The sequence below is a fragment of the Orbicella franksi genome, chromosome 8 (assembly GCF_964199315.1).
Source record: "Orbicella franksi chromosome 8, jaOrbFran1.1, whole genome shotgun sequence".
Lineage (NCBI taxonomy): Eukaryota > Metazoa > Cnidaria > Anthozoa > Scleractinia > Merulinidae > Orbicella > Orbicella franksi.
Window position 1 is genome coordinate 19061196 of NC_138152.1, and position 15443 is coordinate 19076638.

Genomic DNA, 15443 nt, shown 5'->3' on the forward strand with positions numbered 1-15443 from the left:
AACTGCTACCATAACGAAAATCCTATCTTTCCTATCTAAGCCATTTTAAAACTTAAACAAGTAGTCTGTATGAAAAGAAAAACGCTGTTTACTATTTTCAAATATTTCTTTCCGCTCCAGCTATATTCAAGTTTTTAAAATTTTCAAATTAGCCAAGCAATGACATCATACACTCAACCAAATTTTGATCAGATATGATGACGAAAGATATCTCAGCCAATTTGTATCAGAAATGTTTGATTCTTTGCAGTGAGATTCTACTAAATGTGCTCCACAATACGAGCTTAACAGGTTTGTTACCATGGCAACATGCTGGGTTCCAACCTCCCCAATATTAAAGGCTTTTCTGGCCACCTTAAGCGTTCCATTTTGATATTTGCTAACAGTACCTCATCTGCATGATCCAGCCAGCATATAAATATGTTAGCTCGAGTTTGTGACCTCGTTTACTTTTTTTTTCCAGCTGAAAATCACTAACATATTGAAATAAAGTGGGTGGGAACTGGAAAAGAGTGAGTTGCCATGGGAACAAAATTTTTTATAGCCGTAGGTGCGTTATCTGTAGAACTATTAGCCTATCAAGTTTCCGTGAACTGTGCTGCAAATTTACCAAGATAGCTCTATTTATATATTTTACAATAACTGTCCAATCTCTTGAGCATTGATTGGCTCATTTTTATCATCAATAAGAGTACAGATGGATAAACTGTTAATTTATGCAAGCTTTCAAGTTCAAATTTCAGCTGTCAAACTGTCAACTTTTTAACCAACGAGATTTTATGGACTTTTTTAAGTAGCCAATCAAAAAGCGAGAAAAGCTATTGACAATGTTCGCGTCATTTTGAATAAAATTCACTTATCTTTGTTTACAGCAAGTTTACGTGTCTTTTCCCTCATTTATTCCCGGCATTTGACCAGTTTGGGGTCTTATTATTGTAAAAAACAAATTGACATCAGTTTTTTATATGTCTGTCCTCTTATTGATGATAAATTTCGTCATAACATTGTCAAAGTTTACTGCGGAACCACTCGCCTGCGGATCATGGTTCCACGGCCACTTTGACAATGTTATGCCGCAATTTATCATCAATAAGAGGACAGACGCATAAAAAACTGACGCCAATTTGTTAATTTGATATTACTGACTTTGGGTTTCAGAGTGTATGACGTCATCAGTCATCTCATTTGGATATTTTATACATGTTTCAAACTTAAATATCTCTGAGACTAATTCAGATATTCGTAAACAGTAAATGGCGTTTTTATTTTTTCGTGGAATTCTATGTGATACTCCTAAAAAAATCAAGGGCTAAAAATTTTATCATAGTACCACATAATAATAATGATAATAATAATAATAATAATAATAATAATAATTATAATAATAATAATAATAACAACAACTTTATGCACTCTTGTACATTTCACAAGTTTATATCTAATAATTCTTCTTCGTTATAACAGCTCCTTCATTGTAGAGCACTATATTGGCTCCCGCAGTGATCAGCACCTGAACTAATAATTCTTCTTAGATATGCTCCTTGGCTCATGCGTCATTCAGCACTCTAACTAGGGTGTGCCTTTGTGCAAAGCTCACTAGTCCTCTAGGTTGAGCACACCCGGCATGGCATTGATGATATCACTAGTGTTGGATCATCAGAGGTGGCTATCTAGCAAAAGCCTCCACCCTGGTATCAGCACTGCACTGATGAGGCCCAGAAGAAAGTACTGTCTAATTATTATAATATAAATAAATAGAAGAAAAGTACAGTTTGGAAACTGAAATAACCTGATAGTCTTCTTGTCAGTCTCCAGTTATTGTAATGTCTGGGTAGATATTTATGAGAATATTGTCTATCATTGTTTACATCTTGCCTCATTAGCTTATGACTGTGTAGAGAAGGCATCATTCCAGATACAAATTGATTCAAAAATTATATTGAGAGAGCTCGTGAAACTTAGTATTTGTGAATTTTTTAACTCTTTGGCTGTAATATCGAAGGAGATGTCACCTTTCAAAAACTGCAACATGTCTGGGTGGCAAATACAGTAAATGAGTCAATATAATGTACACTTTTTGTAACATTTTGAGTTTTTCAACTCACATATAACACAAAAGGTATTTTTTTTATACACTGGGTTGAAATCTCTGTTTGACCTGATATTTCTTTATTCTGATCAGATTAACAAAAAGATTCCATGTTGTCATGTGTCTGTTCAGTAATAGATTACAGATGACATCAAAATGTGGTAAGAACAAAAAAGTGGCACACGAGGTAATAGCCAAGTGTGTCACTGATGTTCTTGCCATATTTTGATGTCATCTATGACATGTGATTAGTTCAGGGAAATCACGCCACTGTCAAACGCTGCTTGTCATGGAATAAAAACTTACAGCAAAAGCAGAATTGAGCAGTGAAATCCACTAATCTTACAGAAAATGCTGAAAATGTCAAGTCAGTTTTTGTCATCAGAGCACTCCTGTGAGCTGAAAAACCTAGACATTGCCTTGAAAAAATATGCTCAGAAAACTTGTGGTTATGGTCAATTTGGACACATCGGGGGTCATTTGATTTGAGTTTTGAATGAATTAAAGGACCATTGGTAACAGTGGAAATTTGTGTCCTCTGTGGTTGGCGATTCTCAAATCAATTTGATAAGGTAAGATAAGGTATACATGTAAGGTAACTTGATTTTATGTCGTAAACGTAGGGAGTGGTTGACCAATCCCCTGAGCCAGGGGCTCATGACAAAAATGCACTACTATTTACAATTACATTACCACTTACAATTACTATATTCACTAAGATAAATCCAGAATTAAAATATAAAATATTCCTAGAAGCAAGTAGTCGTAATAATTTGATATTGTGTCCGAGAAACTTTCTAGCTGCAATACAGTTGGCCGTGAGCAGAAGTGACCTATACTTTACTCGCTACTGTGCCCTGAAACGGACTGAAACATTTGCGTCAGAAAGCAAGTTCATGTTTTTAATTCAACTGATTTTAAGAAGTGGTGTTGTGATGTTTCATTCCTGACACCAATCCCTGTAAACAATTGTTTTGAGACTGAGAAAAGTTGAATTTTTGAAATAAATTAATCTCATAAACATTTTGCTTATTGGGTTTGTTAAATTCTAGACAAAGCAATGGTTTCTTGTCTTGAAATAATTTCAACTCCAATTTTGTGTTTGGTTTAGTCTTACTTAACTGTCGACTAAGACTGCTCAAGTATTTTTTCTGAGTCATTTTCTAAAAAAGAAATGGCTTTTTCTTCCTTCTTCCTACTTCTCATACCTGTTCACAGCCTTGAAAAGACTTTCTTGATACCTTATCTTTCACCCATTCACATAAAACATCTGAATTAAAAAAACCTTGCAGCCATTTTAAAAAAACAGAGGGAAAATGTTTGTTATATTGATGTCATCTATGCAGCTGTCCCCTAATAGGTCATACGTGAGAACCAATCAAAATGCAAGGATAATTTGACTTATTATCTATAACTGAAGTGTTTATTAAACTGATAAGTCAAATATCAACAACAAAGATCCCCCTATTTACATGGCTTAATATGCTTATTACGTGAAAACAGGTCAAATCAAGAAGGAAATGCCATGTAGATCACAAATTAAAGCAAAATAGACCTGAATTTTGGCACCTTTAAAAGGTGTTTTTAAAGAAGACCGGTGAACATTCCCACCAAATGAATAGTAATAGCAGCTCTGCATGACTATTATTGCTACTGATTCAAGGCAACATATGCATGTCCCTGGAGCAGTTTTACAAAAGTCAAGTGACCAGCAAATGCAACATCAGTACACCAACTCACAATCATATATCTGAAAGAACAGTTTATATCTCCACTGTATCTGCGCAACTGAAAATTTATAGAGAACTAAAACAAGGAACTTACAGAGCAGTGTTGCCTTCAGCATCTTGTATATCACAGTTAGCATTTTGCTTCAAAAGCAGCTTGACCATCTTGGAATGACCCCTAAATTATGTAGACTAAACCAGATTAGTTATTCTTTGGAGACCTTTAGCAAAGATGTAGTATTTTAATACTGTGTTGAGTGGCATGGCATAACCACATACCATGGCATGTGGTTATTATTTTTTATCTTTATTTATCTTTTATTTTATTATTAATACTATTTTATTCATTTATTCCTTTATTTATTATTTTCTTGGAGAAATTAGCTATACAGCTACTCTTGCAAATCCACGGTGAAATAAAGGTGATGTATGTATGGGTGATAACATATATGTTTTGGGCATTTTCTTAAAGGATTAATAATTAAGCAATAGTAAGTCAAGAGCACTTTTTCTGTGTTTACATAGCCTTATCTAAACACTGATTCGGAGAATTCGAGACAGTGATGCAAAACCCAAGATGCAATTGAGGGTTTGCATAACTTTCAAGAATTCTCCTAACCCTCCAAGCGTTTAAATGAGGCTATATAAACAGAGAAATGTTCTTTATTGCTATCATAAAATAATCAAAAATGCATAGTGTCTCGTGTATTTTGAAAATAATTTAGCTCATTCACAGCAATGTGTTAACTTTACCTAGATGCAGCACGATGGAGAGGGGTTGCAGCACTTGTCTTGTCCTGTGTGTTAACATGTGCTCCATTGTGAAGCAGCAGCTCTGCAATCTGACAAGGTATTTTCTGTTACTTTCAGTGCCAAACAAATATCTAACATGCAAAAGACATAGTATTTGAATGTGTTTGCAGTTTACAGCTACCTCATATCTGTTCCTAGATGCTGCATAATGCAACGATGTTTGGCCTCCCTCATTTGTGCTGTTAACATCAGCTCCAGAGTCAATCAACAAGGAGACAATTACATCTCTTCCAGCAGATGCAGCAATCATCAGAGGAGTCCACTGAGACTATTGGTTTATGAATAAAATAAAATCCAGTCACTTTCAACCTAACCCAAACCCTATGAAATTGTAACAAATATTTTCATGGTAAATTAACAGCGTTTCATTACCATTCCAAGGAATTATCATGGCCTAAATTTTTCATGGTATTGCCTTGGACTTATGAGTAAAACATTCCTTGGAAAAAGCAAGAAACATTCTGCAATTCATAAAATTTACCAAATAAGATGGAGGAAGTCGTTAAACACCAATATAATGAGAGATGGGAGAACAGGAACTTGCATTTAAGAGTAGAAGAATGAGAAGAAAAAAAACATACGAAGCCCATGAACAGTGATGATGTCAGGGACTAGTCCGGTCTCTTCTCTTTATTACATACGATACAAAAACATGAACAAATATTATTATGGAATTAAATTTTCTAAATAGCAATGCCATGGCAAAACAAAACTGGAATTTAATGACGAAAAGGAATAAAAAGCAGATACTGAGGTCTTTGAACCAAATTAAACCTTGAATCTTTCAAGTTTGCAGTCCGTCAAATGCTACAATAAATTTAACAGAATTTTCTGAACCTTTAAAAATATGCTACAGTCTAGAAAAAGTAATTTTTAAATATTGATCTGGTTAGATCACCTGACCCAAAATAAAATTATTGTTTTTGAAACGCAAAGAGTTTTGTTTCCCCAAGACCCATTGAGAGTTGAGGGGAAACAAAACTCACAAATTAAACCTTGATTCTTCCAAGTTTGCAGTCCTTCAAATGCTACAATAAATTTAACAGAATTTTCTGGACCTTCAAAAATATGCTACAGTCTAGAAAAAGTAATTTTTGAGTTATTTTTTTGTAAAAAAAATACCTCTTAGTTGGCACGTCGGGTATGTTATGGACGGGTCAATGGGTGAGTGAGTGAGTGAGTGAGTGAGTGAGAGATGTATGTATGTCACACCAATCAGATTGGATCTACTACGAACAGCAATCAAATTTCTTGTTGTAAAGGTAAATGGTATGTGAGAAACACAAGGTATCTGTAAACACAAGGACTTTGGTGGTTGAAAAATAAAGAGTGACGTGTATGTTGCCGGTTTGTGATTTTTAGTCCGGTTTGGAGGAGAGTGTGACAGTTACATACGTACATTGGGTTGTTTCAGAGTGCATAATTTTCAGTCACTGTAATGGTGGCTAGTTATGAACGAGACGTGTCTTGAGTTTTGAAACAGTTCATAAGTTAGAAGTAGGCAAATGGCATGAGATATTTTTATTTTTAATTACAAAGGGTAACTTGATACTTTTGTTTTTCACAAGGAGTTAATTCAATTAGAGGTCACGAATCGTTGATTCTAGTTCTTAGGACATATTTTAGAGCAGACGAGACTATTTAGATTTGAAGCATTTCTAACGTTTACAATAGTAAGCGCAGGTAACGATTGTTTTGTTCTTATTGCATGCAAATATAACAAGACATTTTTATTTTTTAGTTACAATGGGTAATTTGACACTCTTGTTTTTCACAAGGTAGTAAATTCAATTAGAGCTGGCGAATCATCACCACTTGTTCCCATGAGATGTTTGCTATTTTTAGTTACAAATGGTAACTCGACAATTGTTTTTCATATGGGAGTAAATTCAATTAGAGCTTACAAGTTATCGGCTATTGTTCCGAGGATATTAAACAAAAAAGACGCTTTCATTTCTAGAGTGTTTTTACGTCTCTGCAGTAGCAGTTTAATAGTTTTATTTGATGACATTCATTTTAGTCCGATATTTTAAAGGTAAAAAGTATGAAAACTGTTCAAATGTTCTTTGAAGACTGCTTGGCGTCAAGTTAAAGTGCATTTAATTAAATCAGACTTTCAACGTGTCAGACAGGTTTTTTTCTTTCTTTCTATTTTTGGTGAAGTAGTGCTGTTGCATTGTGTTCTGTAAAAAGGGTAAACTTACGACTCGTCTAAAATGTGAAAAGTTCTTTTGAGTATTTTTGAGCAAAAATTCGCCTTAGGGGATGGAAGGGCTATGTGATTGGTGAGAGAGGGAGTTATGCATGTGCTTGTGTCACACCAATCACAGTGTGGGTTGTATCAAAGAACGAATCAAATTGCCTGTTAGAAAATAAGATGATATCTACATTAATCTGGAGACGTGTCAGATTACTTTAATGTGTTCAGTCGAACATTTTACATGTCAATCGATTTAGCTTTATGGAGGGAGAATTACATAAGGAAAGTATTTTTGAGTTATTTTTTTGTAAAAAAAACCTTTTAGTTGGCGCGTCGGCGTATGTTATGGACGGGTCAATGGATGAGTGAGTGAGTGAGAGATGTATGTATGTCACACCAATCAGATTGGATCTATTATTAACAGCCAATCAAATTTCTTGTTGTAAAGGTAAATGGTATGTGAGAAGATTTGATCCTGATGCAGTTCAGAACGGCCTTATTTATTCTTCTATAAAAGAGGAGGAAGTATTCATACATTGGGCATACTTCGACATTTTCTGTGGGTTAGGCTGAGGATTTTTTGGGCGGGTTTGATAATCATTTGCAACTGGATAATCAGTCAAAGAAACATAGTGTTTGGCATATAACTACGAGCATGCGATGAAGGGTGAGCTTTTCCCATTAGATAACTACTACTAGGTTCAAGATGTGAATGAAAACCAAGTTGATGTGGTTTCTATGATAGGATCAATTGTATTTATTTTTTTTGGGGGGGGGGGGGGACGGAATGCACTACTGGGAATGTGAAGAGGTTGTGACCAGGTTCAAATCATTTGCGTGTTGTATTGAAACCTAAATATTGCTGCAGAGTTCGTAATGAGTGTTCCAGGCATGTTGTTAATTTCAGTATCCATTGATAAGTTTCAATGTGAAAAGTGAAGAGACGATGATTAATTTGGTCAGCAGAACAAAAAGATATTATTCTGCGATGATTTTACAATTATAATGGTTCTTGTTTACTACTGGAATGCGAAGATATGTTTTAATGAAACTAAATCTTTTCTCTTCAATGTTATCAGGGGTTTTGGCTTATTCACATTAATAACCAACACAAATTGTAGTTGAAGAAAAAGGAAATTACTTTTGTTTAAGATAACGTAAGTGAGGTATATGAAGCCCTGAGCGTTTTATTGTATTAAACACAAGGACTTTGGTAATTGAAAAATACAGACTGATGTGTGTGTTGCCGGTTTGTGATTTTTAGTCCGGTTTGGAGCGGAGGGTGACAGTTACATACATACATTGAGTTGTTTTAGAGTGCATAATCTTTAGTGTAATGGTGGCTAGTTATGAACGAGATGAGCCTTGAGTTTTGAAACAGTTCATTAGTTAGTAGTATGCAAATGGCACGAGATATTTTTATTTTTAATTATAAAGTGTAACTTGATACTTTTGTTTTTCACAAGGAGTTAATTCAATTAGAGGTCACATATTGTTGGTTCTAGTTCTTAGGACATGTTTTAGAGGAGACGAGCCTATTTAGATTTGAAGCATTTCTAACGTTTACAGTAGTAAGTGCAGGTAACGATTGTTTTGTTCTTATTGCATGCAAATATAATAAGACATTTTTATTTTTTAGTTACAATGGGTAATTTGACACTCTTGTTTTTCACAAGGGAGTAAATTCAATTATAATAGAGCTGACGAATCATCACCACTTGTTCCCACGAGATGTTTGCTATTTTTAGTTACAAATGGGAGTAAATTCAATCGGAGCTGACAAGGTATCGGCTCTTATTCCCAGGATATTAAACAGAAAAGAAGCTTTCATTTCTGGACGGAGGTTTAGGTCTCTGCAGTAGCAGTTTAATATTTTTATTTGATGGGCATTTTATGACATTCTTTTCCGTCCGATATTTTCAAAGGTAAAAAGTATGAAAACTGTTCAAATGTTCTTTGAACACTGCGTTGCGCCAAGTTAAAGTGCAATTTAATTAAATCAGACTTTCAACGTGTCAGAGAGTTTTTTTTCTCTTTCTTCCTATTTTCGGCGAAGAAAGTGTTATTGCATTGTGTTGTGTAAAAAGGGTAAACTTACGACTCATATAAAATGCGAAAAGTTCTCTTAACTTGAGTATTTTTGAGCAAAAATTCCTCTTGGGGGTTCGGAAGGGTTATGTGATCGGTGAGTGAGGGAGTTATGTATGTGCGAGTGTCACACCAATCACAGTGCGGGTTGTATCAAAGAACGAATCAAATTGCCTGTTAGAAAATAAGATGGTACCTACTTTAATCTGGAGACGTGTCAGATTACTGTAATTTGTTCAGCCAAACATTTTATGGCTTTCTATTTAGTTATCTTACCATTACCGATGTAACATCGTATGTACATCATAAATTCCCAGTTTCTTTCTTGCTGTACATTGCAACCAAAAACCACATCATTACTGTAAACAGTTCCATGAATGCTCCTATCTCAGAGATGTTTAGTTCACAAAAAAATAACTCTTGCACGCCTTGCATGCGTATGTTTAAATATTGATCTGGTGAGATCACCTGACCCGATATAAAATTATTGTTTTGTTTCCCCAAGACCCATTGAGAGCTGGGGGGAAACAAAACTCACTGTTTCTCGTGGGGCAGCCATCTGGGGCAGATTCAGGATTTTGGAGAGGGGGTTCCAGATAAGGACCTGCCAAAAGTGGTTCCTTGCAGGGGTGTCCAGGGGCATTTTCCCCCTGTAAAATGTTTAAAATTGTGGTCCTTGGAAATGGGATTTCCGGCATTTTGAGGCCAAGTCAGTGTGTTATAATGTCTCATAATGTCTCATTTATTTTTATTTAAGGGGGTTCAACTGAACTCCCCTAGTTCTGCCCCAGGTCATTAAATGTTTAGTTATACCTCCCAACTCAAAAAGTACAGAACAAACTGTAAAAAAAGGTTATTTGCTTTATGCTGCCTGGCACACAAAATTGCCGTGGTTCAAGGTGAACAACCTGATCACATGCGAGTTGAAAGGTCAAGTTGTTGTTTCTCTAGGGAGTTAGTGAGTTTTGTTCATCCTTGGGAGTCAGTGGGTTTTGTTTCCCTACGGAGTTAGTGAGTTTTGACCCATAACAGGTGACACACTCTCCTCCAATCGAAAAACATATTTGACTGAGTTAGAAGGTTCTAACAACAATTTTATTTGACACACATGGAGGGGAGCAAAATTAAAACACTTGAAATATTCTGACAAGAAACTTCTTGGAAACAAGAACTGTGTGACAATTTATATATAAAGCAAGTTTTATTCTTAAGTTTGACTTCTAAGTAATATATATGTAGTAAGCAATTGCAATATTCTTTCTTTCTTTGAAAGTGCTTTATTTAGCCATACTAGTGCAACAAAAAGTTCTTTTGGTGAGCCAGCCGTGTGTACATTTTCACAGAACATCGGCCTGGCATTTCTTGTTAAGTACTTAAAAAATATTTTATTGTGATTTATGCAAAAGGTGTGTGAGAAACTCCATGCAATTACAGTGATCTTGTTTTGGAATTTTTAATTGTTTGTAACTTCAATAATTTAATATGTTTCACATCCTAAATTGCCTTTAAATTGAAGGAATCTGAAAATTGTAGTTAACTAAGTTAAAAAAACACACCAACACAAATGTGGGTAGTAAGGAAACTGCTCCACATTTTCTCAGATTGCCTTACAAAGGCTCTTTCTCTAATGTTGCTCAAAAAAAAGGATTAGACAGCTTGTCAACCACTAACAAGACAGCTTAAACTATTCCAGGTATGACTATGGCAAGTTGTCAAATTCAAAGAAGGAAGCTGTTATCACTTTAATTGAGAAAAGGGAGAAAGACAAGCAGGATTTGTTGAACTGGAGACCACCTCACTTATCAATGTGGATGTTGAAATAGGGTAAAAAGCTATGGCTAAAAGATTAGAGAATGTCTTACCAAATACCATGCATGTGTGTACATTGTAGCGGAGCTCTGGCGGCCCAAAGGGCCGCCAAGCAGAGCCCCATACTGATATAGGAAGGAAAAGGAAACCCATGAGTTGATTTTCCCATGGTTATCATGGCTAGCAGTATTACTCGTGAGCGTGTACGCACGATGGCGATGGCGGCGATAATGGCAGAGTTGTGCAACATGGTGGCCATACTCCAAGTAATAGGTTGACAGAGACATGCAGCCTTGGTTTACTGTGTACTTCTTTGATATTGGACATCCATGTTATCATTGACACCTGCCAAGACAAGGTATCTGCTGACCAGTATCACATGACCATATTGCAGGCTCAAGTTTATAGCTCATTGAGGTCACATGTTTTTTGAAGTTGACCGCTGACCTAGTGCTGGTTTTCAATTGAATCGCAGGCTCATGTCAGGTTAACTTGTTGAAAACAGCGCAGGATTGTTTGGAAGCTGGTTAACGCTAACCCAGGATTAAAAGTTAACCAAATTATAACTTTTTCTTTTATACAAATGTTTTTTGCTGCTCTGTTTTGTGCATATGGTGATAATTGAAACTCAAAACAGAAGGCCAAACAATATACAGAGAACCTCACCGCAAAGTTAGAAAACTCAAATCAAAATTCTACCATTTCCTGGGTTAGCTTAATCGGGCTCTGAACAACCCAGCCCAGGAGCTACGCTTTTAGGCTGGCCTAAATCTATATATTAACCAATGTGCATAAGTTAAGGGAAGAACCATTTCTGACCCAGTCAGAATGATTGAAGATGTCATGGAATTTCCAAAAGTATAATATTGAGGGGAGAATGATTCGTATAGATTTTGAAAATCCTTTGATACTGTAAGCATGGAGGGATTTTCTAATTTGCACTCTATCCTCTTGGTTTTGGTCCATCATAATTTACAGGGCTGTCATTAAGGGCCGCAACCCGTAACACCTGTTACGATTGAGTTCACTCGATGTTACAGGTGAAGATGTTGATGGATGGTACGAACATGCTACACTTACCAAATTTATTTTTAAACATTTCCCTGTTGAAATAAACATAACTGTTTCTTGGTGTCTTGTCTCCTTGGTTCTACTATTTATATTTTACCCTGGAGATGAACTTTCAGTTTGCTTAATCGTCGTAAATTACTTTTAGACGCCATTTTAAGCAGCAAAACTTATCTTGCAATGCGCTGCTCCTGCCTTTTGAGAAATTCCGCGGACCGATGTAGAGTGTTGTCCAGGCTGATCGATCGTGTTTGGTCCCACGCGTGTGTAGAGAAAGTTATGTTTTAATATGAATAAGAGAAAAGAACCCACGTCAAAACAGCCTGGGATCGACAGATTTTTTTCTAAATCCCAACGGACCGATGGAAATGAGGAAGCTCACAAAACAGCTGGTCAAAGTGGTCGACAAATACCAGCGATCACAGCTTCAAGTACTGCAAGGACTTCAGCCACATGCGGGCAGCCTGTAGAACTGAGTATTATGCTACAAAGAGTGGAAGAAAAATTTCCCGAGTCTAGAAATGGTAAAGCATTTCATTCTTATTACCACTGTAACGGAAAGAGATGTTCAATGTCTGATCCAGCTTATTTGAGCTCCTCTAATGGTAAGATAGCTCAGTAATGTAGAGATGTTATTATAATTTTTATTTCCGGTTTCACTCCTGTTTTATGCATTTGACCATAATAACAAATTATCATAACTGTTAGCAAACATAAAACCATATTGCTGATTATGGACTGTCATTTTTTTTTTTTTTAAACAAGGAACACTCAGGTCTGTTGGAGATATTTTATAACTTTATTCATTTGATCTCTGTAAATTAAGGTGCATGAATTTGAAATTATGCACTGTGAAAAACAAACAGTACTAAAATAAGGACCACCTGCATAGGTTGATGCAACAAAGATGTTATTTCACTATTTGCTGATGATGTACTATAACATATTATCACTGTTTTATCAGCATTTTTGATTAGAAAAATTGCCATTTTCATGCCCTAGAAAGGAGGAAAATGCATTTCCAGGGGTTTCATGCTCAAAAAATTGCTGGGGAGGGGGGTGGGGGCATGCCCCCAGACCCCCCTAGATGCTCAGGCCCTTTCGGGCCTTCAGAACGTGGCCGTGGGCCACGTATTTGACTGCTACGGGTGATAACTTACATGCAACGGCTGCTTCAAAACTTAATGACAGCCCTGATTTATTTGCAATGGATTTACAGTTGTTCAATATCTCAAGTTGTGTCCCAAGCAATGGTTTTTCTACTCAGCCTTTTGCAGTTGAAAGAGGAGTGACACAAGGTGACCCCCTCTCTACCTACTTGTTCATTACAGAGCTAGAAATTCTCTGTTAGTATTTAGTATAATGCAGGACTAGAAAAATCCTTATTATTAAGGAAGATAATGAGATCAGATTAAGCCTTCTCCCAAATGATCTAACTGTTTTTCTGAAAGAAAATCTTTACGCTTATATAAACGAGTTTTGTAAACCTGCGAGCCAGCGAGCCATGCAAGCCAAGGGGTGAGCCATGTGAGCCACGCGAGTCATGCGAGCCATGCGAGCCACAGTACAAATGTTAAGAATTTTTATTTGTTACATTTATATTCGTATGAGAACAAGAACAAGGGCAACGGAACAAGATGAATAAGATTGCAACATTAAATTCTTGCAGCGACTACACAAACCGTCACTATGGACGTTTTTTGAATCAGCCAATCAGAACAAGAACAAGAACAACGGAACAAGATGAATAAGATTGCAATATTAAATTCTTGCAGCGACTACACAAACTGTCACCAAGACGTTTTTGAATTGGCCAATCAGAAGCCGAGCTGAAAAAAAATCATGAATAGCTACAAGTTTTACTTCCAGTTAAACTGCCTCACAATGCATGGAAATCCGATAAGGGTACCACACCCGTCAATGAACAGAACAGATAAACTCAACAAGGGTCAAGTCCAACTTGATGATATACATAACTACCGACCCTTAGAAAAACCTATGGTTGACACCATGGCGAAAAAAGTTCATCGATTGATTCGATCCCTACTTCAAGAAGGCCACATAGACGAAATGACGGCTAAATGGCTCTCCCTTACGCCCGACCCTCCGCGAATACCAATGTTTCACACACTTACAAAGATTCAGAAACCGAGACCTGTCGGTAGACTTATTATATCAGGGTGTGACGGCCCTATAGAAAGGATCTCATCTTTTGTTAATCACCTTCTTCAGCCGATAGCACAAAGACAAGCCTCGTATCTTAAAGATACAACAGACTTTCTCAACTTCATCGAGAAGACTAAACTGCCTAAGAACACCATTCTTGTGTCAATGAACGTCACCAGTCTCTACACAAACATACCACCAGAAGAGGGGATTCCCACAGTATGCAAAGCATGCAAAGAGTCTTATCATGAGAACCCTCCAATTCCTAGCAGGTATTTAGAAGAGAAATGCTCAGTCTGATTCTACAAGAAAACTCGTTCCAATTCAGTGGAAAAGATTACCTCTAAACTCATGGAACAGCCATGGGAATGAAAATGGCCGTAGCTTTTGCTAACGTATTTATGGCCAAAATAGAAATTGAAATACTCAGACAAAGGAACACAAAATCCATCTTTTGGAAAAGATTCATCGATGACATCATATCTATGTGGAAGACAAGTAGAGACAAAATAGAAGATTTCCTTCTAAAGGCAAACAGTTCCCCCCCCCCCCCCCTGATCAAATTCACAGCTGAAATCTCAGAAACAGAAACTGCATTCTTGGAGACAAAAGTGTACAAAGGGGACAGATTCAATAAGGACTCTTTTCTTGACGTGCAAACACATTTCAAACCTACAGAGACCTTTCAATACACGAATTTCTATTCGTGTCATCCACCAGGCATCACGAAAGGCTTTATTAAAGGAGAAGCGTTAAGGCTTCTGAGAATGAATTCCTCTCAATTTACTTTTGAGGAAAACATGAGTAATTTCGAAACACGCCTGCAGAATAGAGATTACCCAGCTAGAATTGTAGAGAAACACCTTTCAGAGATTGAATTCTCTGACAGAAAAATGTCGCTAGCACAGAAAAACAAAACCGCACAAAAGAAAATACTGCCCTTTGTAACACAATACCACCCGGTGTTGCCCAACCTAAAAGACACACTCACGAGGAAATGGCACCTTATAGATAATCAACCACAACTGAGAGAAATCTTTAAGGAGTCCCCCATCATCTCATATTGCAAGGGAAAATCCCTAAAAGACATCCTAGTTAAAGCTAAGCTACTGGTATGAAGGCTTTAGAACTTATTCATCTGTGAAAGGCCGGAGTCATGCAGGCTTGTCAACACCAGGTCAACACTTTTATCACTCTGTTTCTCTCAGAAAATTTTTCTTACTTAAGTCTTAAACCTTAATAAATTCTTGTCGCATTGTTTTTATTTTTTGCGGATCCTGGGCGATTTGAATAGACAAACTTTTCTACACATAACAAAAATATGAAACAAAGAAAAAATTTCGCCCAACTCAGGAACCCTCAGGGCAGCCATTACTATGACACAAGACTTGGCACGATGTACAGATGTTTAGAGCATTTTTCATATTTGACGCACCAGCAATAGTTCTGGCAACCAAAGCAAGATTAGGATTTTTTCCTTGAA

At 36.5% G+C, this 15443-nt stretch overlaps 2 protein-coding genes across 2 annotated transcripts in view; both read right to left on the bottom strand.

The window, feature by feature from the left end:
- LOC145495226 (uncharacterized) overlaps window positions 1–1869 on the bottom strand; it is a 104898-nt gene extending 103029 nt beyond the window's left edge. Inside the window, exon 1 of the mRNA XM_081474818.1 lies at window positions 696–1869. The gene's annotated coding sequence lies outside the window, so the exon portion shown is untranslated. The remainder of the gene's footprint in view (window positions 1–695) is intronic.
- Window positions 1–15443, bottom strand: part of LOC145495234 (uncharacterized) — a 29833-nt gene that overhangs the window by 6044 nt on the left and 8346 nt on the right. The window contains exons 3-5 of the mRNA XM_081474830.1: window positions 4751–4897; window positions 4570–4658; window positions 3914–3994 (exon numbers count right to left, since the gene is read on the bottom strand). Of these exons, the coding sequence (XP_081330956.1) occupies window positions 3914–3994; window positions 4570–4658; window positions 4751–4897 (317 nt within the window). The remainder of the gene's footprint in view (window positions 1–3913; window positions 3995–4569; window positions 4659–4750; window positions 4898–15443) is intronic.